Source organism: Propithecus coquereli, unplaced genomic scaffold, assembly GCF_000956105.1.
Source record: "Propithecus coquereli isolate 6110/MARCELLA unplaced genomic scaffold, Pcoq_1.0 Scaffold41, whole genome shotgun sequence".
NCBI classification, from domain to species: Eukaryota; Metazoa; Chordata; class Mammalia; order Primates; family Indriidae; genus Propithecus; species Propithecus coquereli.
In genome coordinates, this window is record NW_012149841.1 from 5,900,115 (window position 1) to 5,924,797 (window position 24,683).

Consider the following 24,683-nt stretch of genomic DNA (forward strand, 5'->3'; position numbering starts at 1 on the left):
ATTTTTAGTTGTCCGATTAATTTCTTTCTATTTTTAGTAGAGACGGGGTCTTGCTCTTGCTCAGGCTGGTTTCAAACTCCTGAGCTCAAACAATCCACCCGCCTCGGCCTCCCAGAGTGCTAGGATTACAGGCGTGAGCCGCTGCGCCCGGCCAGGAGCAAACTCTTGATGCCACAGCCCGAGAAACTGGGCCATTTGGCCTCTGGAAGTGCTCCCATGCCCAGGTACCTAACACCAAGCCACTGATCAACCTTACCTGGGCAAGATGATTCGCTGTTTACAAAGCACTTTTGCTCTCACCACTTTCTCATCTCAATGATAGCCTATGAAATAAGCAGGGCTCAGATGAGAAAACCGAGGGTCAGGGTGGTTTGTGGATTTATTTAACAAACTTTTCAGCGTAAAGGACTTTTCCAAGTTCACATGGCTAGTGGATGGTAGAGCCAGGTACACATCTAGCCTTCTGATTAAACCCCATCACATTTACCTGTATTCAGGCAAAACACCTGGAACAGTATTAGGCTCTAGGGGGTAGGGAAGGGCTTTATCTACTGAGGAGGTGAGAAAGGCTTGCACAATTGTGTTATAAAAAACAGAATGTCCTTGCTAAAAGTTGGGGCAAATTTAAACCAAAGTCATGGGAACACAAAGGAGGAAGAGAATCTTTTGGCTTTGGGATTTGGGGAGATCAAGGAAGGATTCCCCAGGGAGAAGCTTTTGAACTGGTCTTGGAGAGATGGCTACGATGGAGCCACAAGAGAGCGTCTGAGGCATACTGCTTCACAACAAAGTAGACCAGAGAAACTCCCAGACACCTGCGCCTATGTGAGGGCATAGAAAGCACAGAAAGGGATGCGGAGGCTGGGCTTGGTGATGTGATGTTTGTCTCTGCTTGCCACGCTGTGATCTCAGTCAAGTCTCCTGACTTTCCAAGCTCTGCGGCTTAGGGTCAGGGAAATGCTACCTCCAAGCCTGGCTTCCCAGGCCATGGTGAGAATCAAGTGAGCAGTTGGGCAGACAGGTTAGAATGGTAAGAAAGGAAAGGAATAAAGAAGATAAGGGAGAGAAAAAAGAAGGAAAGTGGGAGTGAGGAACAAGGGAGAGATTCATGGTAGAAGCCCCTGAAATGCACAGGCTTTTTCTTCCACAGATTGTTTTCAGGTTGTTTATCTCAGCGAGACTACCAAGAGGTTTTTGTTTGCTTGTTTTTATGTTTTGTATTTTTGTTTCAACCTAATGTACTTGATCCAGTGGGCCTCCCGCCAACACCATGCATAAGGGTTCTAAAACATAGTCTTTTTTAATTCAAAGTTTATGATTCTAGTCAATGGGATTGTTTAGTTTCTGGACAGACTGACAGATCTTCATGTTCAAATTCACCCTTCTTTTGAGGATCAGCTTAAATATCACCCTCCTAATCAGCCCTCTCTGGGCCCCAGAGCCCCTCCTTGTCCTTGCTGGTCCTGATTACAATCAGCCCTATATATACAGCTGTTCACATATATAACCCTACCTTGACTATAGGCTTATTGATGGCACTGGACCATAGCCACCGAAGCAGACATTTTCCTCTGCAGATCCAGGGCCTGCACAGCCTCTGGCATGTAGGAATGCTCAGGAGAATGAATGGAAACCAGGAATTGCATTTTATCCTGCTGGAGCCCTCCCATGTGCAATAGCATGGAGCTCTAGACAAAATAACGCTCAATTAATGGGTCCTGAATAAGTCAGGAAAATACCATCTACAAACTGAAAACCAATTTAACAAAATGAAGATTAGAAACTTTTATTCTTATTTCTATGCTAGCGAAGCTTGTTTGAAAGTATAGGTTAGCTCTCCTGATAGGTTAATCTCCTGACGAAAATAATCTTAAAAGTCAAACTCCAAACATATATTTAAATCTCCTTAGGGCTCTTTGCAGGACTCCGCTAGGTTTGTTTCTTGGATTCTTTGGCTTTCATATCATCGTGGCTAAAGAAAATAGGAATGGCAGTAGCTCTCCCAGGAAGAGGACCCTGGGAGAGGCCCACTTCTTCCTCACACAGCTGCTTCCTCTTCCCCAGGGTTGATTTTCTTTTAAAACTGAGGCCAATTCTCTGAAAAGGCAGTTAAAATTGCAAACTGTCCATCTTAATTTGTAATCAACTGGCAATCAAAAAGATTGTTGAAAACAGGAAATTCCCATGGGGGAAAAATCAGGTACTTGGTTGTTGGTGACAAAATGCAAAAGCTTTCTTCCCAACCTATCAGCTGTGGTGGGCATGATGGAACATCTGCCACAACTTCTGTGACCAGAGGCACAGAAAGCCCTGTGTGTGCGGGAGTGCCTGGCAGCCCTGACAGAAGGCATCTATCTGTCAGGGGCAGAGGGCGCCGAGTTTGCGCGTGTCAACAGAGGAGGAATACAGACCATATCAGTTCACTCGGCCTGCCATAGCAAAGTACCACAGACTGGGTGACCTAAACAACAGAAATTTATTTTTTCACAGTTTAGAAATTTATTTCTACCGTTCTGGAGGCTGGAAGTCCAAGAGAAGGTATTGACAGAATTGTCTTTTGAGGCTTCTCTGCTTGGCTTGCAGATGGCCATCTTCTCCCCGTGCCTTCATGTGGTCTTCCACACGTATGTCTCTGTGTTCAAATTTCCTCTTATGAGGACACCAGTCATACTGAATTAGGCCCCACTCTAACAACCTCATTTTAACTTTATTACCTCTGTAAAGAAATTTTGAGGGATATAATTCAGGTACCAAGCTTGAAAAAGATAAAAAAACTATCTACCAGGGGACATTTTCCTTTTTAAAAGGCTAAGAGTCCTATTCCCATGACTGCATTTATTAACTTCCTGTTTTAACATTCCATTTTGAAATTAAGCTCTCTTCTTTCCACTCTTGCCCCACCACCGAGCAGGTATGCCGTTCCGCCTTGCATGTGGTTAATTGTGTCTTCCCGGCTTGCCCCTGAAATCCCAGAGGGCAGGCGGGACTGTCCTGTAGTCATTTTTATATGTCTGCCGCACGAGGCTTCCCAAGAAGAAGGTATGCAGCCAGCTTTTATCATCTTCAGTAGACAAATGCCTGCTGACGCTTGCTCTGTGGCAGGCTCTGCCTCGCCACTGGCTCTTATGTTGATTGAAATGAGGCGACTGTGGTCTACAGGACTGAAGAATGAAAGCTGCACCTACCTGGGATGGACCAGTCCCAAACTTTAAAGTCCAGCCTGCTTACGCTCTTTGTGATGTTGGGCAAATTGCCTCATTTTTCTAAACCTCAGTTTTAAATGTTTTTAAATGTAGATCCAGTGAAGGAGTTCCTTTACATTTGGGATGCAAAGGCTTCTAAAGTTGGGAGTTTGTGGCCCCTGGCCTTGCAGAGAAGCCTCTCCCCTTATCCTGCTTCTCCCTATATTCTTATCAGAATTCGGTCTACACCAGCCGAAGTGACCACCCTGGCACCTGAAAGGGGTCAGACAGCAGGAGTAGATGCGCCAGGCTGCAAAGACAGGAGGGTAGAGGCCACAGCTGGCTTCACCCTTTCAGCTGCATTCCAGGATGGCTCAATCTCCACACCAAAGATAGAGGGAACTACTGAAAAGTGCCCATTCACCAGGATAATGACTGTGTCTTGCTGAATAATTGCATTTTCCAGAAGCATTAAAAGAAATTTTTCTTCATCAGCCCCTTTCCTGGGCCTATTACATAATCCACATCTTTCTCCAGGCTTCCCCCTTTAGCTTATCAGATCTTTCTTTTTTTCTGTGTACATGACATATTTCTTCTACAATTCTCCCTTGACTTCCGTTCTTGGACAACTCTGGAAGGAGAAAAGGACTTTGCCTGTTTTCTGACTGTTTGATATAAAAGCACAGGCTGAGTTTGAATATGGCTGTTAAGAGGCTGAAATAAGAGGTTGCCAAGAATATAAAGTAAGTTCAGAAAGTCATATATTCCCTTCCTGTAACAAAAAACCCACTCCAGGGGTAGGATGGGGGAGGTGGGAGATGATTTTGGTTCATATACATTAATTGTACCATAAAATGCTTAATATTTACACCCCCCCCCCCACAAGGCTGGTGCTTTTCAGTAAGTACTACCTACTTCCAGTGTATAAATGAAATACTCATTTCCTGCATCTCAGCTATTTCTTCAAAGGGGAAACTCCTTTCATTTTAAACAAATAGTGAGGAACGTAGCACACAGGGCTCTCTTAATCACACGGTGACAGCTTGCATGATCTTTAGCAACATGACAGTTGACTTTGACAAATCTCATTTGTCTGTACTTTCCTTTAGGGTTGATGAGAGTAAAGACAATTCTGAGGCATAGGCTAACTCCGAGGTGATAAAATAGTAGAAGATGTGACACTGAAAACTATGAAGAGTGGTATGATAATCTAGGAAATGCATATTATCCTACTTCTCTGCAAAAGCAGCTTATATCAATTGAATAATAGATGCATTTTTTAGTACTTCTATATAAACAATCTCTACATGCTAATGATTGATTACTCAGATCTTAGAAGTGTCACAATGATCTTATAACATGCAAACTATTTATTTAGTTGGTTAGTGAGCTTTTAACAATGCAATGAACACCTGCAAACCTTCCATCCAAAACAACGGCTACAACTTTGAACAGAGTCTATACCTAACCACGTGGCCATTTCCCCATCCCATCCCTTGCTTCTTCCCCACTTGAAGTGACCATCAGTCTGAGCCCTGTGTTCATCACTCCTTTGCTTTCCTTTTTTATATGATTTTATTGCATTTATTTGTAGTCCTATAGAGTATATTTTTTTATTTCATTTGTGTTTAATTTAGAATATTTTGAGACTTATGTTTTGTACTTAATATTTTAATGTTGCTAGAATTCAACCATTTTGACTGCTGTAGAACATTTTATTGTGTGAATATGCCACGGTTTATTTTCCACTTTCCCTTGGATGGACACTTGGGTTATTTCCCAGTTTTGCCACTGTGAACAGCATAGCTATGAGCATTCTTATACGTGCCCCTTCTTGTACATGCGTAAGAGTAGAACTGCTGGATTACAGGCTATAGAAAATGCTCAGCTTCAGAAGATAATGACAATGTTTAATATTTTACATAATCATTTCACACACACATATACATCTGGATGATTTATATTGCTTAAATTGACATTTGCTACAATTAAATGATAAAAGCAATATTTTCTATTTGGTATTTTAGTTAGAAAAAGCTAAAAAAAAAAATCAGTGCATTTCTTCCACAAGCATAACATTATGTAAGTGCATACAAAATGGCATGTCTTAGATCATGCCAAGTCGAGAACCAATACAACTCATAAGTTCAGACAAACGAAAACAATACCACTGCAGCAGAAATTATACCTTTTATGCAATAGTTCTATCTAATGTCCAGGTCCAGATTAGCTCCTAAACAGTGTAAAATGTTGAGTGATGTGTCCGTGTTGTAGATATTGTTGCCTAGATGTATGCTACACCTTCCACTCCTTTTCTAAATGCACTGTTAGGAAAATCTGGACCCTTATCTTATTTGGATAAAGAAGAATCTTGGTGAAAAAGCCCTCCTGTGTACTTCCTCTTTTACTGACAGAGGTACACACACCTTCAACGAGCCAAACAATGTTGTAATTAGCAGACTGTCAATAATAATCATCAGCAAACACTATTATCTGAGATTTTTATGGTTCTTTCATCAGAGGCTGTCATTCTCTGAACTCTATTCAGTGTTTTGATTTAACAATTATTCTTCTTCTTCAGAAATTGCTTATCTCTGGGACAATGTACATACATTTGCATTTTTTAAAAATGTTCGTTTTTCTTTATGGGCAGAAGGTCACCAGAGTTGAAAAAATGGGCTACCTAGAGTTATGATTCCATGTGAAGTTACATTTCATAAAGACAATAGTTTCTGGCCTAAGGGGAAAAAAAAAAGAGAATGAAAAACAACTTACTTTCACGTAGAGCTGCTGAAATTCCTCGAGATTTAACCTCCCGCTCGGACAGTCCTTGAGAAATCCTTTGTACCACTGCTTGAGTTCATGCTCATTAAACTCCGTGCTCTTCACCAGGTCCTCCATCACTTCGGGGGCCAGTTTGCTATTCTGTTTCCCCATTCTGCCTGAAGAAAAGCAAATTAATGCAATTAGCTCTGTGACTGTGATCGTTTCAAACGTGATTAGGAACCAAGCTAGAGTTCTGAGTAGTCCCTTGGTTGGAATTCCCTCCAGTGTGTCTGATCCATGTCTCCCCAAGTCTGCCTCCTTCTACTTGGTATTCTAGAAAAAATATGAGCGAAATAGACTGTTCTGACAGTTCCAGGGGCTGTAGAGCTCACCCTCCTCCTCTTGTGTCATCTTCCACATGGCGTTGACTCCCAGATGGAAGGAAACCATCTCTTTTTATGCTATTCATAGAAAGCATATGGAAGCTATTTTTCTTCTATGAATTACAATTCATTAGCCTTTGCTGCCCAGGTGTCTAATTCTACATTTAGGTTGAAGGGATAATAAATGGGATTATTGACAAGAACAATAAGACTTTATAACTAAGTGATCAAAAAGTGCCTTGGAAAATCTGATTAGCAATATTAGGGAGTCTCAGTTGTTGTAGTTTCAAAGTTGCAGCTTTTTTCAAATGAAAACATCTTTTTTTTATTAGCCATATTAATTCTCTATTTTTTCTCTCATATTTAGATGCTTCCTACAACATTGTCTTCAGAGTTAACAAATCCTTGGTGGATTTTTCTAGGGATTGCTTGGTGAGTTTTAGTTGATATAATTCTGGACTTCCATTATTACTGGTAGTAAGTAAAAATAATAGTGCATAAAATAACTTTACTCATATCCATTAATTGCCAGGCTGTGTGGCCAATATTACAGTAGAGTGTAGGAGGACACAGCAGGTCATTCCTGATTTTTCCTCCTGATTTGGCCATTTACTATATGTGTTACTTAGGGCACTGTTAATTAACCTCATTATCTTCAATTTCTTCATTAATAAAGCAGATGTAGTAATAAAACTCTTTTAGATTTACTCCGATGGCTTATTAAGAATTAAGTAGGTAAACAAAGACCAAAAAGAATACTCCAAAATTAAAATAGTTGTGTTAGTGCAAGGAAATTTAGGATAATTTTTTTTTAAAAAAATCCCTTTCATGTTGTTGTTTTCTAATAATAATAAAATAATTAAAATATAATAAATTTACCCCAGATTGATTTAAAAAGTCAAGTTAAACTTGAAAATCTGAGAGACCACCAGAATCAGGGAAGTACCAGAAGCTTTCTTGAGATCCAGTTAGAGGAGACTGAGTTGGGTTGTGAAGAAGTTGCCTGAGTGCACCCAGTCCTTCAAAGTGCTTGGGACGAACTCTCTCCCAGGCGTTAGGCATGTCTGCACTTGCAGTATCCCAGAAGAGGTAATCCCATCACATACTTTATTGTTATTATTTTTTAACTCTCCTACAACAGATTCCACACCCATTGTCAATAACCTGCCCTAACAATGAACAATCCTTTCACTGTAATCAAACCATGCCACTCTAGCCACTTCCGGGGAAAGCTTCCACTCAGCACCACCCCAGCAGCGTACCACACGGTCAGATGATATAATACCATGAAGATGGTCACTTATCTCCCAAGCTCTTCAATCTGAGAAAAGGATCCGGGATCAGCAACCATGCCCTCTATCATGGAGCTTCTCTACTTATTTTTGCTCTAAACTTCAAGTTCCAAGACTCTTATTAGCAACTGTCTTAATTATAAGTTACTGTGGGATTCCACAGCTGGATGTGGAACTCAAGTGGGTACTCAGGTGTCAGGTTTAATTAACGTGGGTAAGAAAACTATAATTCATGGTTATCCTGATAATCAAAAGATGCATCTGCCAAACTTTTCAGTGTTTCACTTTGCTCTTTTCAGTAGAGAATTACAAACTTTCATTGTTAAACTAGATTCTGACCTAACAATGATAGCTACTGAATATGGGGTTGGCTATGGAGAAGTTACTATATAGAGCATGTCACAGACTTTACAACTGAATAGTAAGGATTGGGGCAGCTCACTGAGACTCAGAACTCTTTGGTAACTTGTACAAGATCACACAACTAACGCATTGCAGAGCTGGAATTGGAACCTGGATCTACCAGAGTCTAAGGTGCAATGATAGACAGTAGATGAAAGGCATTTTAGGAGAAGGAACAGGAGAAGTGAAAGCAGGAAGGTTTGAGAGAGCTGAATCAGGGCCTAGAAGGATGAAAGAGGAGTCAGTCACTTTGTCAGACTGGTTGCCTTGTTTGGAAAAGACTTAGATTTACCAAAACCACAAGCTCAGAAGTGACTTTGTAATAATGATGGGAAAATGGATTAAAGATTATTAAACACCACATCCCTCAAGTGCCTTCGGAAGTTCAACTACGTATCAGCTTCTTTGTTGGGCAAGAAAGCTTAGATTCTCCACAGATCCTTTGTGAGGTCTTAAACCCGTTCCAGCTGACTGGGGAGCTGGTGGTCTCTTACACACACAGGGCGCATTGTCAGGACCATGAATCACCGTTTTGGAGACTCACATGCATAGCCGCATGCTTCTTGGTTACAGGTCATGGTCAGCACCATCACTCAAGTGTGCCTGGCAATGGGTGGATCACACAGAAAGTCAAGTTCTGGCCTGGCTCAGAGTGGCATTGCCACTGCCTTCCTCAGGTCTTGTCTGGATTAAGGATCGGCCTCCTCACCGGGACGTGACTGACTCCAACCGCCCTCCCCATGGCCGCCTGAGTGAATCTCTGAAATATAAACCTCCTGGTCTGATCCGCTCCCTAAAACCCTCAGTACTTCTCCTCAGTCTCCAGGGTGCAGCCCCATCGCAGCACAACACAGGCCCTGCCCACTCCTATCTTCATTTTCCGCCAATCTGTCTTTTCCCATATGCCAGCAGTAACTAACTATTGCAGGTTCCAGGACTTGTGTGCTTCCACATTTGCATGGCTCTGCGTATGTCATTCTCTTTTCCTAGAATGACGTTCCCCTTGATCTGCTCGACAGACGTCTTCCCCTTCTTTAAAGAGTCGGCTCACACACCGCCTCCTCCTGAAACCTTCATGGACTTCCCATGGCAGATTAGGTACTCACTCTCCTAGGTATTTCCCCTTTCCTTGTACAAGCTTCTGTGATCCTTATTGATTTCTCTACTGCATTGTTAGTTTCCTGAGAGAGAGAACTGTCATTTATTTATCTCTGCATCTTTGATTAACTCCTCTAGGTACTCAAACTAATATTTTTGAGGAAATCAATAAATGAAGGATCTGAGTTATTTGGTGTATTTCTTCCTGGGAAAATCAGTCTTATAATTCATATATGAGGAGAGTCAATGTAATCATAAGTATAAATATAAAATGCAGTCTGCAGATGGGAGGAATGTTTCATTTAATTGCATAGAAAATACCCAGTCTTCCTGGAGATTGTTTACTTCTGTCTTCATCGCTAAATTTTGATCACCTTGCAGGCAGGGTCAGTGTCTTTTATCTCAGTATCTATTCCAGTAATTGGCGTAAAGCTGGTGCTTGGCGGTGTTTGATAAATGAATGGATGCATGGTTGGATTAATGCTCCCCACCTATCCTCCTTTTGCTCTGGGCTGCAGTGATTTGGACCAAGTAATAACGTTCATTATGGATACAGAAAAGGTAAAAATATTAGTAAATCTTACAACATTCCCAATAAAGAGATTCCGCAACATAATATGAGGGGGATGAATGCTAACTCTGTCTCTAATGTACTCTGTGATCTTGGCCAAGATCTTTTCCTTTCCAGTTACTCAGTTTCCCCATCTAAAAAATGAGAGGATTGAACCGGATGATCTTTAAGGCCCTTCCAACTCCACCGTTGACTGATTTGCCACGTAAGTTTTGTAAATTTGAAAATATGAGTCAGACTTCAAATTGGCTTGTCTCAGCACATGCTGGCCCTGTGGATTCTTTACCTGAGAACTTGTCAGCACTTGAGTGTTTGTTACCCAAGAAGGGAGGGGACAGAAACCGAAGTGCATTAATTTTAAGCTGTGGTTCCAGGCTATAATATAAAAATAGCCCAACCCCAAACCAAAAGAATTTCTCACTGCTTGAGTTGCAATAGAAAGAAGTTCAGTGCCAGGTACAAAACATGACTGGCAGAAGCAAGAGAACTCCACAAGAACAGAACCGTTGAGGAGGAAAGCCTGGCACTATTTAATTACAAATGATGCCCCGAAAAGATGGCATTTTTGTACACTAATGTATAAAAAGCTTTTTTTTGCAACATTTACCTATATAACAATGCTGTAAAAAAAGAGATAATTATTATTCCCTTCTTACTGATGAGAACTTTGAAGGTCAGAGAGGTTAAGTAATTTATCCTACTTCAGCCAGCTAGTAAAGGCTTAGTAAAGAATGAAACTAGTTCTCTGGTACCCCATTGTTTTCCTAATACAGGTCTCATCTTCTCTCACCTGGATGCTGCACCCACTTCTGAACTGGTCTTCCTGCCTTGAGTTTTGCTCACCTCTCATCCATTCCCTACCCCATCTTGATAGCAGGTTCCAGAGCAGAAGAGGCAGAGCCTATAAGTGCCCTTAGGAGAGGACCAGGGGAACTTCCCGGAGGAGGGAAAGCACCCACCAGTGAGCCAAGAAACACCAATGTGCATCTCTGCTCCACAAACCCTTTGAGTATTAAAGAGGATTCGAATAAAATACATTTGTGTGTGTGTGTGTGTGTGTTGCCCAGAGCTTGTCCCTTACCGCCTCTATCTAAATCCAGTTTCCCAGGACATACCAGAGCCTGTTGAGTATGATGAGGCACACAGAACTGCATACCTGGCTCCTCCCAGGTAATCTAGCAATCAGCCTGGTTGAGTCTTAGCGAGATTCCTGTAAAGACTGGATGGCTGAGATGGAGCAGTCCAGCCACACAGGTACACAATAGGATAATCGCATCAATGGGGAAAGAGCCTTGGAAATAGGACCCAGAGCAGAGGAAGAAAGGGCTTTAGGGACTCAGGTTGGAGACCTTTGGAATGCAATGTGAATGTGGAAGGAGGCTTGAATGGGTTAGCGTCAGATTACCCAGGTTGGTCTTGAATAAATCAGGTCTTTTCTCCAGGCCGAGGCTCCTCACTTGTACACTGAAATAATTGCAAGAAACTGACCTTGCTTGTGCTTAGACTTCTGCCTGGAATGCCCTTGTGGTTTCTGATCACCTGTCTAAATCTTACTCCTCTCGCAAGGCTCCCTTCCAATCCTGCCTTCTCCGTGATGCTTCTCTGCCAACTCTCACTACTCTCCTCTTTTCCTTGTACTTGATATTGCAGATTTTGGTCAATAATGATCCATGGTACAATTAACATGATGGAATCAGGCAGAAAACCATCTGGGCAACTCAGCTGTGCAGGCATTTTTAAGAATCTTCTATGGGAAAGGCCCTGTGCTAGACATGATGGAACATCAAGAGAAGACATAGTCCCAATCTTGAAGGGCTCAGACCTGGATGCGGGAGACATTCACGGCTCTTGGAACATGAGGCACGATGAGATGAATCCTCATAGTCGAGAGCTACCGAGCACAGGGGACAGAGACGCATTCCCACCAGATCAGGTACCTTCACCTGTGACTGGTCCCCAGGTGAAAACTCTTAAGCAGTTTTTCCCAAACTTGCCAGAATACAATCATCATCCTTGCTTCTTTGTTAAAAATATAGCATCATGGGACCCACCCTCAGAAGGAAATTTATACATTTAACAAGCAACTTGGGTGAATATAGTCATGAATCAACTTAGGAAACCCTGCTGTAAAGCATGAATAAAAATCAAAGCAGGGGGTCCAAGGAGCACACCCCAAAACAGCACAGACATGATCCAAGTTCTCTCTGATTTCTCACTCCCCACACCTGGCATCCCTGATATAGTTTCGGGATCCTTGTACCGGGGAGTAGCGCTAAGAAATCAAAAATCACACAACTAGGAAAGACCAGAGCTTGAAAAGATTTGCCTCTGTGCTCTTCTGTTTTGTGCCCTTTGGTTTTAGATTGGAGAGTTTCAGGCTCAGGACGGTGATGAAGTTTCCAAGATCACAGGGGCGGCTGATGGCAGAGCTGGGCTGAGAAGCCTGTCCCCTGACCTGGCTGGGTGTACCCACCCCCACGGCGTGCTGTCCCTGCGCCAAACACTCATAGCTTGTAAGCCACTAGCCATGTTTATCTCTGTGCAAGGATGTTGAAACAACCCCATCACTACCCCTCTCAGATCCTATAAACAAATGACATGAGGTTGCTAGTTTCCAGAGACTGTTAAAGACAACCCTGGAAATCATGCCTCAAAGTTGTCCAGCACATTGTGTGGGGTTTTTTTTTGTTTATTTGTTTGTTTCTAATAAAGGCAAATATCTGACATTCTGGCTTTCTATTGCCCTCTCTTCCTCATCCTCCTGAAGCCAAGTGCTTGCAAGCCCCCAGAAGCATTTCCCAGGGGGCAGGGAGGGTGTTGATAACAAGTTGGCATTTCTTGCTGTCTGGGGACCAGAGCAGCTTCTGGAAAGAAGAGAAATCCTTTTACATAACATTCTCTGCTGACATCTCAAAACCCGAACCTCGTGGGACTGTAGCTGAGGTTCTTCCCCACAAGCATGAAACAGGTAGGGGGCGCAGACTGCATCCTTGGGGACTCAAGATAAGGCAAAAGTATTTTTTTGATCTATGATAAATGAGAAAAAATATTTTGATGGCAGCAGCAGTGGCACCGTTAGGGCAAGTGACAAGAGTTCTTTTCAAGAAAATATAATTCATACATGAAGGTAAAAGCAGAAGTGGGCCCTACAGGTCAGTCATCTGATCCAATCCCTTTGTTTTTAGAGGGGGCCCAGAGAGGCTAGGGGGCCTTTGCTAGGAACATAGCGAGTTAGATGCAGAGCCTAGCAGTGCCCTGGCTATGGAGTCTCAGCAGCAAGACTCACGGCTGCTGCAGTGCCCAGGCTTCTGATCCTTGGGGACTGAGATGGGCTGAAGTTCTAGGCCCTGCAGAACTGGCAAGAGCCAGGCCATGTGATCAGGGTGTGTACAGTGGCCTCTCTCTTGAGGCCTGCCTCAGCTGCTTCCAGCAAAGTTCCTACCTGAGCTGTCCCTCTCCAAGGCAGGGGCTGAGAGCCTTGGCCACATGGAACATCCCCGACTCTCAGCTGGGAGCTTCCATGGATATTAGTCTTTGGATCTTACTAGGTGGTCCCAAGCTAAAGCCCACTTGGTAACTTAGGGACCAGGTGTCCAGGGTCTCTGATTTGCAAGGGATCAAAATGGTCTTATCAGCCCTTGGGGGTCAGACTCAACTGCCATCTTCTTCCTCCTTGCCAAGGCACAAAGAACATTTCCTGAGCACCTAGGAAGTGTCATTTAGGTACTTGTACCCAGGTGCTAGTCTATGACTTTAGAAAAGGTTTTATTCAGTCTCAGTTTCCCTCACACCCCACCCTGTGGCTTTCCTTCTCTTTCTACCAGGGCTTGATATTGCTTTTATTTTCAATGGGACTTAGTGTAGTGGGAAAAAAAGAGTGTCAGACCTAGAGTCAGACCTGGAATCAACTGATGCTCCTGCTAAACACAAAGTACATAATTTTTGATAAGTTGCTTAGCCCCTTGGAGTCTCAGTTTCCTCATTCATCAAATGAAAATGATGTTATTTGCTCACAGGGTTGTTATGAGGATAAATGAGGTAACATGTTGAATTTTTTCCGATAGTGCCTTCCATGAAGCAGATGTTCAACAGTAGCTATTATTATCCTCATCACGGGGCCCGGCAAACTGGGCTCCAGAAGATGGAGAGGTGGACATTGCAAGATTCAGGCCTAGACACCTGGAGTCATTCTAACCTCGATACCTGGCACCAGGCCTGGTCCATGCAAACAGGAGAACGCAAACTGGGAAACACGGGAACTGCGCTGCTAGCTCTCTTTCTTTTACGTAACGGTGCGTCACATCCTGCCCAACAGAGGAAAGTCATCTGAGGACCCCAGAGCCCCAATGAAACATCAACTGTTGAGTGAAGAAGTTTCCATCCAATTCCTCACTCACCCACTGAACAGAAGTGTGAGCTGATTAATAGCTGGTAACCTTTCATCTGGGAGTGTTTCAAACAGCCACCCACTTTTCTGCTTCTTATTTTTACTTCCCTGTGCGTCCTGTCTCAGACCATTCTATGTATTTCTGAGAATTGGTTTCTGTGAAAGGAAACGGGCCGTCTTTGGCAGTGTCAGAACCTCACTTAGCTCTGTGAGGTAACAGAGGAAATGCTTTCATTAATAATCACAGCCTTCTGTCCAACAGATTGTGTTCCAGGTTGTGCCGCCAAGTCCCAGTGGGGAGGGACCATGGCCCTCATCTCAGAGCAGCAGGGAGCTGCTGAGAGTGAAGTGCAGACCAGGAGTGCCCCATGCCACCTGCACATCCACGGTCACAGGGCCAGGCCTTGAGCATTGGGGTGCAGCCCCTCTCTGCTCTCAGAGGACTTGGATGTCCAGGTGTCCAGCAATAATGGCTGAGTCACACTCACTCCTCTTCTGACTCTTAGGCCAGTGCTCTTTCCCCTCTGAGAGCCACTTTCATTCACTATGTTTCTAAATTATCTCTAGTAATTCTAAAAAGATACTTTTGCTCATATGGGTGGGTCTTAAATACTGACAACTTTAAAATTCTCATATGAAGGTGGCTTTATAGAAGAAAAATAGTCTACTTGAAGGAGACATGATGCTGAAAATTAAGCAATTGATTCATTAATTCAGCAAACTTTTACTCACTATTATCATTTCTAGGACAGGTCTTTCTTGAATACTAGATAATACATTTGTCTGCCTGCTAGACATTTCCACCTTTGTATTCTAAAACCCCATAAAACTCAACATATTATCCAAATGTGAGCTGGCCTTTCTTTTCTACCAAAAACATCCTTTTATCTTTGCTCCTCTCTGGATCAATGGCCCGACTGTCTGCCCAGGGTCCCATTCAGAACCTGGGTGTAACCCTGGGATTTCTCTGCTCCTTCATGTTTCTGTAACCCAATCAATCATCAAGGTAAGCAGTTGGTAGATTCTACTTTCTGACTCTCAACTCCATTTACTGTTGCCACCATCTTGGTTCAGACCATTATCATCTCTCCATTGATTAGTACAATAGCCTCCTAACTTGCTTACTGGTCTGCTGTCTTGCCTTCCTAGAATCCATCTTCCATACGCTCACCTTGGCCTATCCCAACCCCCAGCCTCCCATCTTACCCCTCTTCTTCCCCATCTCAGCACCTCTTTAGTCTTCCCTCCCACCATGTTCTCACCCCATGCTCCAACCTCCTATGTCATGTCAAACCTCTCTGATTGTGTTTCTTTTTGCTCTGAGAGTAGTTTCCGTTAACTATACTTTGATCTTCTAGTGTACTCTATCTCATATTTTAAGACATAGATGAGGCACCTCATCTTTAATGACTTCATTGTCTGGCTTTCCCTTTTGTACTTTCTGTAACTACTGTCCCCGTGTCACCTGCCATGATGATATCTACACTATACATCTCCCATCTCACCAGAGAAGGCATTCCTCCAGGGCAGAGTGATTGTCTGGTTCACCTCTGCACCTAGTTCAGAGCTCACCACTGAATAGGTACCTAGTAAATGTTGTTGAATCAGTTAATTTCTATGTGACCCTTGACATCAACAGCTAGAGCTTATCAGTTGAGTGATAAGAGAGAACCTGTGAAACAAAGATCAAAGATGACTGTGCTAAGTGCCATTGGGGAGAGACAAGCAAAGCTTCACAAGAGAGAGACAGCACACCTCTGGCTAACAAATCAGCAACAAAGCCTCTTTAGAAAGATTGGGTGAAGAATATTTTACAAAGAGATCCCTCAAAATCATCTCAAGGAAATAATCACACAAGTCTTCAGAGACATATATACAACGGTGTTTATCCCAGCATTATTTAAAACAACAACAAACAAACCTTTTAAAAACAATGTAAATGTACATCATAGGAATCTGGTCAAATAAATTTTGGTAGAGCTACATAATGGAAATTATGAAGCCACTAAAAGTGGTAATTATAGCTCTACATTGATTGACATGGATTGGTATTGACTCAATGTCATTTCTTTAAATGAAGTCACATAAATATACAAACTCCATATATTTTCAAGGATAAACCCTTACCCTACAACATATATTTAACACAATAGAATGGAGGAGGAGAATGGAAGTGAATGTAGAAGATAAAGGGAAGATAAAAAATATGTAAGAAAATACAAGAAGGGCCTTATGTAGACAACGATGATAGTGTGCCATGAACTGAGGAATATGATTAATGTAAGCGGTAACTGAGGCCCAAAAAAGAAAGAAAAAAGGAGAGAAAATATTGCAATAAACTGTTAAGTGAAAAAAGCAGATCACAAAACAGTATGTGTAGTATCACCTTGATTTTGCTTTATACACACACTTGCTCAAGCTTGGGGGCACAGGAAGTTTGGCCAGTTCATAAATTACATCAAAATTTTAACAATGGTTATAACTGCTGGAGGTATTATGGCAATATTTTACTCTCTTGTTAATATCTTTCTGAACTCTTGGTAATGAGCATATATATATAACATTTATAATCAGAAAAAATGTGCATAAATAATTTCCATTTCAACAAACACATAAACAAACAAAATTTCTTTCATTCACAAAGCAATCAAGTCCTAACAAAGCCTACTTCTTTCTGTATATCTGGCTCTTGTTTCCTTTCCTGACATGACTGGAAAGTGCACTAGATTAAGAACTAGAAACAATTTCACAATTTACAAACTGCCTCTGTGGTTTGTTCCTTACAAGGACCTGGAGAACTGGGTGAGGCAGAAACTTTCACAGAGCTTGTACAGATGAGAAAACTGAAGTTCAAGAGGACATAGACTTTTGCAAAGGTCACATGGAAAAACACTGGGAGAGTTGGGACTGAAACCTAGCTCTGGCGCTTTAGGGAAAGGTGTGGTCCCATGAACCTATAAAGTACAGAAAACCCACACAGGCCTTTGGGAGGGCCCTGGAATGAAAGAATCCTGGAAAGAATCCTTGTGGTGCTTTCAGTTGGAGCCAATCCCTTTTCAAACAGTTAATCCACAGCAATATTTCTGGATTCACTTGTGGGTCACAGACCTTTAGCTCTGAGGCCCACCCTGCTCAGCTCTGGGTGAAGTGATGGATATGGAGGAGAAGCTCAGGAGAACCCTGGGCTGACAGCTCAGCACTGTACGGAAGCAGTGATGGGGAGACACACTGTTGGGAGCCAGGATCAGGTCAGGGTCCCAGATTCTCAGGATCCACCACGTCAGCAAACCTCTCTGTGCAGTTTTGTCACCTGCGAGATCGATGGTAACAATGCCAATGTGGGTGTTATCACAGGTTTAAATAAGATGTAAGATAGGGAAGAGCTTTGCAAATGCTGAAGTGCTATCCAATGCTCATTATGATGATGGAAATTCAAATTCAGAAAATAGAAAATTCAAAGGTAGAAAAAAATGATAATCTGAAGATAACCCCTTCTGGGTGCCTAAGGCTGAGTCTTGGGTTGTCCAATGGAGTCCAGAAAAGGATCTACCCGAAGGACAAAGAAAAGATTCAAGAAGACCTTGGAAAGAGTGACACCTCTGAGTCAACCTTACTTGTTACCTTTCCAGGAAATAAGAAAATGATGATTTACCTGGAGGCAAAGCCCACCATTCTGGGACCTCGACCTGGAACTCTTAGCCACAGAACCAGCTGATATCCTCAGGAAAAGTTTTCCAGGGCTCTCCCAAAGGCCTGTGTGGGTTTTCTGTGCTTTGGTAGGTTAATGGGCCCACACCTTTCCCTAAAGCACTAGAGCTAAGTTTCAGTTCCAACTCTGCCAGTGTTTTTCCATGTGACATTTACAAAAGTTTGTTATCCTCTCTGAACTTCAGTTTTCTCATCAATGAAAGTTTCTGCCTCACCTAATTCACCAGGTCATTGTAAGAAACAATCCATGGAGGCAGTTTGTACTGTGAAATTGTTTCTAGTTCTAGTGCACTTTCCAGTCATGCCAGGAAAGAAAACAAGAACCAAAATATATGGAAAGAAGTGGGCTTTGTTTGACAGAGACAAAGACAGGGAATAGATTTCAAATCCCTGGCATGCAGGAGAAAAGACACATGTTGATGAGCAGCTGACAGAAGGTTCACAGAAAGAAGGTGGAGGGAGAGGAGGCTTATAGAAGGAAAAGTGCAACCAAGTGCCCCTTCTTGGAGTTTGGGGAGCTGATGGAAAAGACATATTTACCAGAGGTTGCAAGAGGAGGGCTGAACCTCTACAGTGAGGTTCCTGTCTTTGATGTGTTTCCAGCTCTGAATTAGTCTCACCCTGTCCTTGCTGGCTTTTGTGAAGTATCCAGCAAGGCTGGGACAAAACACTTTATTGTAGTGCATGAAAAATATCTTGGCTGAAAGGGACAATGCCAAGGCTAGGAGGGCTAAAATTAGACCTTCCGGTGTGTTTGACTTGGCAGTCGTGTGGCCTCCTCCACCTGCCTCCCTCCCAGCCGTGGGCCTTCTGAGAGCACAGGTAGCATGTGCTGAAGGAGAGAGAGGAAGAGCTGCTTCCTCTGGCATCCTATGGAGATGACAAATGCTTCTGGGCCTGTGTCACTGTCACTTGGAGTAGTGTGCTCAGTGATGCTTAGTTTGAAAGGACCTGTTTCCGTATCAGCTAATTTGTAGATAAAGATAAAACCATATTGTGTCTTCCCATTAATCTAATGCCCTTCCATGTTTAAACCAAAAGGAAACCTCAAGACAATCATATATTTGAACCTTATATTTTTATCTTTTTCTAAGAATTTACAGCTTCCCCTGTGTAACCGTTGCAGAATCCAAAGACCCAGCTATCAGTACCTTACATCATGCTGTGGAGTAGTGTCGTCTATAGAAAAGGGCTGGGTGTTGGCGTTATACTGATAAGGTAAGATCTCCACTGTAGCACTTCTACTAGCTGGGTCGGAAAGTCGCTGAACTTAATGTTCATTGAACATTAAGTTGTGTATATTAGTAACTACCTCAAAATGTTAAATAAAATAATAAGTCTATACGACTGATGTTTCAGCAGTAATAACAACAGCTTATATTATCAAGTACTTTCTATGTGTTCATGCATTACCTCACTTCTTCTTTACAACAATTTATGAAGTGGATACTATTATGTCTTCATTTTACAGTTGAGGTAAATAAGGCTTAAAGAGTTTAATAAACTTGCCCAATGTCACACAGCAAGAAATGGTGAAGTTGGGATTTGAACCCAGGCAGGCCCTTAGCCATTATAAACTATTCTGCCCAATTAAAGGAGATGAGAAACAGGAAAGTACATTTTAGGACCAGAACCGTTATTTCAATGTAAGAACTCATCACACTCCCTTCCTTGCCTGGGTGCTGCCCCTACGTATGCATTTCTTTCCCCAAGTGAGGCAACTTGAAGGTCCTCTGATGCTTGGTCATTTGTCTCACAATTGCCTGCTTCTGGGGCAGGAAGGGACTTGAATGCTAAATATAAGAGCAACCGTTGAAAGAACAGGGAATGTTTAGCCTGAAGAAACAAAGACTCAAGAGAGGAAATCTGAGCTCTCCTCAAATAAATGCAGGATTTACTGGCACAAAAATAGACATATAGATCAGCATAACAGAATGGAGAGTCTGGAAATAGATCCAGCGATACAGACTCAATATATGATCAAGGAAAATTTTCAGAACAAGAGAGAAAGGAAATACAATTTTGTAAGTGACATCATCACCCCTTGATAGCAATTTGATGAAAAAAGTAAGAATCATATTGTCTTTTAAAAAATCATTATCATTTGGAATACAGTTTAATACAAAAATTAAGCCAAAGGAAACTATTAGAAACTGAAAATATAATGGAAAAATGTTAATAGCTATATGTATGTATATATAGTCACATGTCCCATCATAACAACGTTTCAGTCAATGATGGACCACATATATGATGGTGTTCCCATAAGATAGCACCAACTTTTACTGTATCTTTTCTATGTTCAAGTACACACGTATTTACTATTGTGTTGCTTACGGTATTCAGTACAGTAACATGCTGGCCAGGTTTGTAGCCTAGGAGCAATAGGCTATACCGTATAGCCTAGGTGTGTAGTAGTAGGCTATGCCATCTGGATTTGTGTAAGTATGCTCTATGATGTTTGCACAATGATGAAATCGCCTAACGATGCATTTCTCAGAATGTATCCCTGCTGTTAAGCAATGCATGACTGTATTTACATGTAAAGCAAAAACCAATTATTAAGAAAACCATCAGAATCAGAGGAGAAGAATGATCAAAGGGTGTGAATGGATAATTCATACCAGAGTAAACACAAATAGTACACAAACCAAGAGAAACATGTTTAACCTAATTCATAAGAGCAAGATGGACTCTCTAAACATAAAAGCAAAGGTAGAAACTGTAAAAGATAAGACCGATAGGTATAGCTACACAAAGATTCCAAGTTTAAGGGATCTTAAAAAAGCAGAAAAAGAGGGGGGAGGGGCAAAAAAAAAAGCAGAAAAAATGCAAACAATAGCATAGGAAAATATATGCAACATAAATGTCTTTTAAGTATTAAGCTTGCTTAGAAATAAATGGGAAGAAGATTATGATAAGAAGGTAGACAAAGGATATGAACAAAAGATGAAATATCAAGGGCCAAATTCATTCCTACAAAACAAATACAGTAAAACTGTATGTTGGTACAACCCACTTGAAGATACGAGAATCAAGAAACATCAAATATCAATACTTATGATTCCAGGGGAAGGTAACTTAAAGAAATAATTTAACAGAAAAAGTTATACATAGGGATATATTTATTGCCTCTTCATTTTCTAATAGTAAAACTCTAGAACTATAATCATTCCCCATTAGGGAAATTGATAGTAAATTATGGCATGTTAACTCAATGGAATATAAAATTTTGAGTATAATGTTGAAACTTGGCAAATTACTTATGATGTGCTAAGTGGAAAAAGCAGAAACACAAAACTATATACACTCTATAGTTACAACTATTTACCGCAAAAAATGAAGTCAATTGTTTTCCTCTCTTGCTCCTTACAAATGATTAAAAAGTGTGGATTGTATGTAGAACCATGCTATCTATCAGGCTATGAAATGAAAAAGAAATTGCTTATTTCCTGTGCAAACCAATGTTCCAATGAGGGAGACAAACAATATGCAAAAAATTTAATTATAAATTACAATATAGAATGTAAGTACATTCCTATAATGTACAAGGTTCTGTGGTAAAGAATGAGTGTTAGATGGGGAGAGATCTCCTATAGGTTACCCATATTAAATTATATTAAAATACAAAACTTGAAAACATCTTTGTGAAATCTACTTAATCTTTCCTATTATAAAGTTGAGAACGCCAAGGTCCAGAGAAAGTAAATAAATAGTCTAAAGTCAGAAAGATAGAACTATACCTAGAACAAGAACCAGGTTTTCTAACTCTCAGTGTCATGTTATTTCCATTATTTTCTAGACTGTCTTCAATGATTTGACCTTCAAATGATGCAGAGGGAGGTAGTTTCTTGTATTTTAAGCTAATGATGGATACCCTCTTATTCCTATTTTCTCATGCCTTCAGGAATCTGAGTTTCTCATCTGCTCCCCTCCCATGTTGGGAGGTGACCAGCAGGCAGCCCGTTTTTCCACCTTTCTAGTACCCTCTCTCCATTCCTCCAGCTAACCAAAAGGAGAGGTTCAGCTCTTGGCTGTCTCCTTCAAAAAGTTTGCTGGGTTAGGCTTCATGAAATGGTGAAGTCTTCCATAAGTGGCAAGGCTCTTTCCTCTCCCATATCTAACCCGAAGACCCACTGTCACAACATGAGGAATGACAGGGTAGAAGAAAAACATAGGAAAATGCCTGGGCATTCCACTGGGGGAATGGCTGGCAAGGATCCCAGGGAGGATGTCTTATCCTGTCTGATGAACACCTTTATTAAACTACTTGTAAAATTCTATGGACTGTATTTGATTGCTTTTTTGAAAGGACTAACTTTAACATGCCCAAAGAATTTTCAGCTGGAAAATTAGTTAAAATATGAATAGGAAAGATGAAGATAAGAGTTAAATTTGTGACTCATCTAAGAAAGCACAGTTTAAAAAAAAAAATGTTAGGTGGCAGACACTTCCAAAACCGTGGTGCAGGAAGGAGCTTAGCTTTTATGAAAGAACATAGTGGGTCAGGAAGGAGCTTTTCACGTGGGATGGTAGGGATAAAAGTGCGGTGTTTTGGCCCATGAACAATCATTTTCAGGGACAGAGAAAAAGTTCTCTGTTAACCAAACTCTGCCAACTTTTTCACAGAAATATAAAGGTTGGGGTCGGGGAGAATCAAAGAAAGGTATAGGATAGGGTAGACTGAGAACCTATGGATCAGTTATGACTTAAAGAAGGAGAATAGAATGGGGGGCAGGACAAACTTTGAAAGCCTAAGCGAAACCATCAGATACATGAAGAATATAAAGAAAAAAACAGTAAGTCAAATCCCAGTGAATAGCTTCTTTGGTGTTAAAGTGAGGTTGCTTATAGAAAAGGCATGTTTGCCTTTTGAGAGCTATATTCAACCACCTACTGGTGCAATGCAGAATTCTAGAATCTCTGAACTGAGAGGGAACCAAAAGATCCCAGTTTAGATCAGCTCATTCCTTTTCCAGACGAGAAACAGGCCTAGAGAAGACACAAGTTTTTTCTGAAAGTACAAAACATCTGTGGCAGATCTAGTTCCAAAGCCTCATCTCCTGATTCCAAATCCAAATCAGGTGCAGCTTTCACCCGGAGTCAATCAACAAAATCACCAAGTAGGTGTCAGCAGAAATGGGCTTACTCATCTTGCACAGAAACACAAGGATATAACGAGCAGGACCTCGTCTCTGTTTCAATAATTCAGCGAAGAGGCATGAGTTTGCAATCCCAAGTCAGAAACTGAGGACTCAGCATGTGCTCTTCCACTCCTTCTCCCCTAATTATAATTAGTCAGAAATTCTATTATTTCGAACCATGAATTCATCTTCTGCTTTCCATCCCATTGACTTGACCTCACTTCACACACTCCCTTTTTTTGCATCAACTATCTAATTAGTTTTCCTATCTGCAGCCTCTTCCCTTCAAATTTAGTCTTGTGACATTGCTGCCCTAGTGATCTTACTAATATCTGATCATTTCAGGCATCAGTGCCTTTCTGTTGCGGGAAGCGAAAGTCCCAGTTCCTTTGTCAGATGCAGAGGAGCCGCCATGATCTTGCCTGTGCCTTTCACTCCAGTTTCATCTTTTACTACTCCTACGTCATACTCCTAGACTTGTACCCACACTGAATCTGCATTTTTCAAAATGTATCAATATTTTATCAGGCCTCTGTTAGCATAGTAGGCACTTGGTGAATGGACCGATGAATGAACAAATGAGTTAAAAGAGATTTAATGAAGACATTTCTTAAGGGTCTTGATGTTTTTGCTAATTAATCCTCTTCAGCCATAAGCTCTATGAGGATGGATACTCTGTCTGTCCTGTTCAGTGTTGTATGCCTGGTATTTAACAGTTGAATAAGTGAATGAATGGGTGATGAATGGACAATTTATGGTAACGGAGATTTGTATGGCTGTTATGGAAGGGCAGAGAAGACAATTGGCCATATTTGTGGAAACTGAGGAAAGCTTCACATGAGAAGAAACCTTTGCGGCAGATGAACAGGGGAAAAGATAGACACAACGAGGTGTGAAAGAGCATGGTACATGCAGGGACCAGGGAGCAAGAGAATACTGCTGGAAAGCTTGAGGTGGGCAGAAGAATCTCATGGAAAGGGTTAGAACAAGTTATTAATAGATTCAAATCCCAGCATTAATTCTCACTATCTGCATGACTTCATTCAAGGTATTAAATCTCTCTTAGCTTTCTTTACTCATAAAATAAATTTAAACATGAAATTTAATGAAGATTAAATATACAGTAAAAGAGATGAATACTGATTATGGTATAGCATAGAACAGATGGCTCCCCCTGCCTCCCCCTTCACCACCTCCTCATTCTTCTTCCTCTTCTTCTTCTGAGTGTTAATTATTTGGTTTGGCACAAGTATCTTGGGCTGCTCCCATCACTCTGTGAGACTCGGATCCCCTCTCGGATCTAAACCCCAAAACCTCCCCACCAGATGTTCTCTGTGGACAACCAGCTCTTACCTACGTGTCTCTTTCACCCTACTGCATGCACCAAACCAATGTGAAATAAAAACAAGTGGCTCCAACTCAGGCAAAAATAGCAGGGGCCAATTGAACAAGAAGGAATTCACATGCTAGCTAGTTTGTAAAGTTTTTATTCATTTGCTGTCTCTATTCAAATAATTTGGCTCCTACTCATCTCTCCATAGGGAGATCACATCATTTATTGTCCGAAGAGCACACTTTGAGAGTGAAAGGAGGTGCTATTATTTGTTCTAGGACAATAGGCATTATTCAGGACTATCCTAAGAAAATTGGGGTGTACTTTTGCCCTCCCTCTCCAACCTTATCTCTCATCACACTCTCTGTTATTGACTATGCTTCAGCCACGCTGACTGTGCGGCCCTCTCTAACACAT

The 24,683-nt window shown here is 41.6% G+C and overlaps 1 protein-coding gene across 3 annotated transcripts in view; it reads right to left on the reverse strand.

Moving 5' to 3' along the window:
* VSNL1 (visinin-like 1) overlaps positions 1 to 24,683 on the reverse strand; it is a 127,553-nt gene that overhangs the window by 52,764 nt on the left and 50,106 nt on the right. For 2 of the 3 annotated variants that reach the window (XM_012653095.1, XM_012653097.1), the window contains exon 2: positions 5,958 to 6,124. In XM_012653095.1, the coding sequence (XP_012508549.1) occupies positions 5,958 to 6,119 (162 nt within the window). In that variant the 5' untranslated portion in view covers positions 6,120 to 6,124. Of the gene's footprint in view, positions 1 to 5,957; positions 6,128 to 24,683 lie in introns of those variants that run through there. The other variant, XM_012653096.1, reaches the window with a different exon arrangement.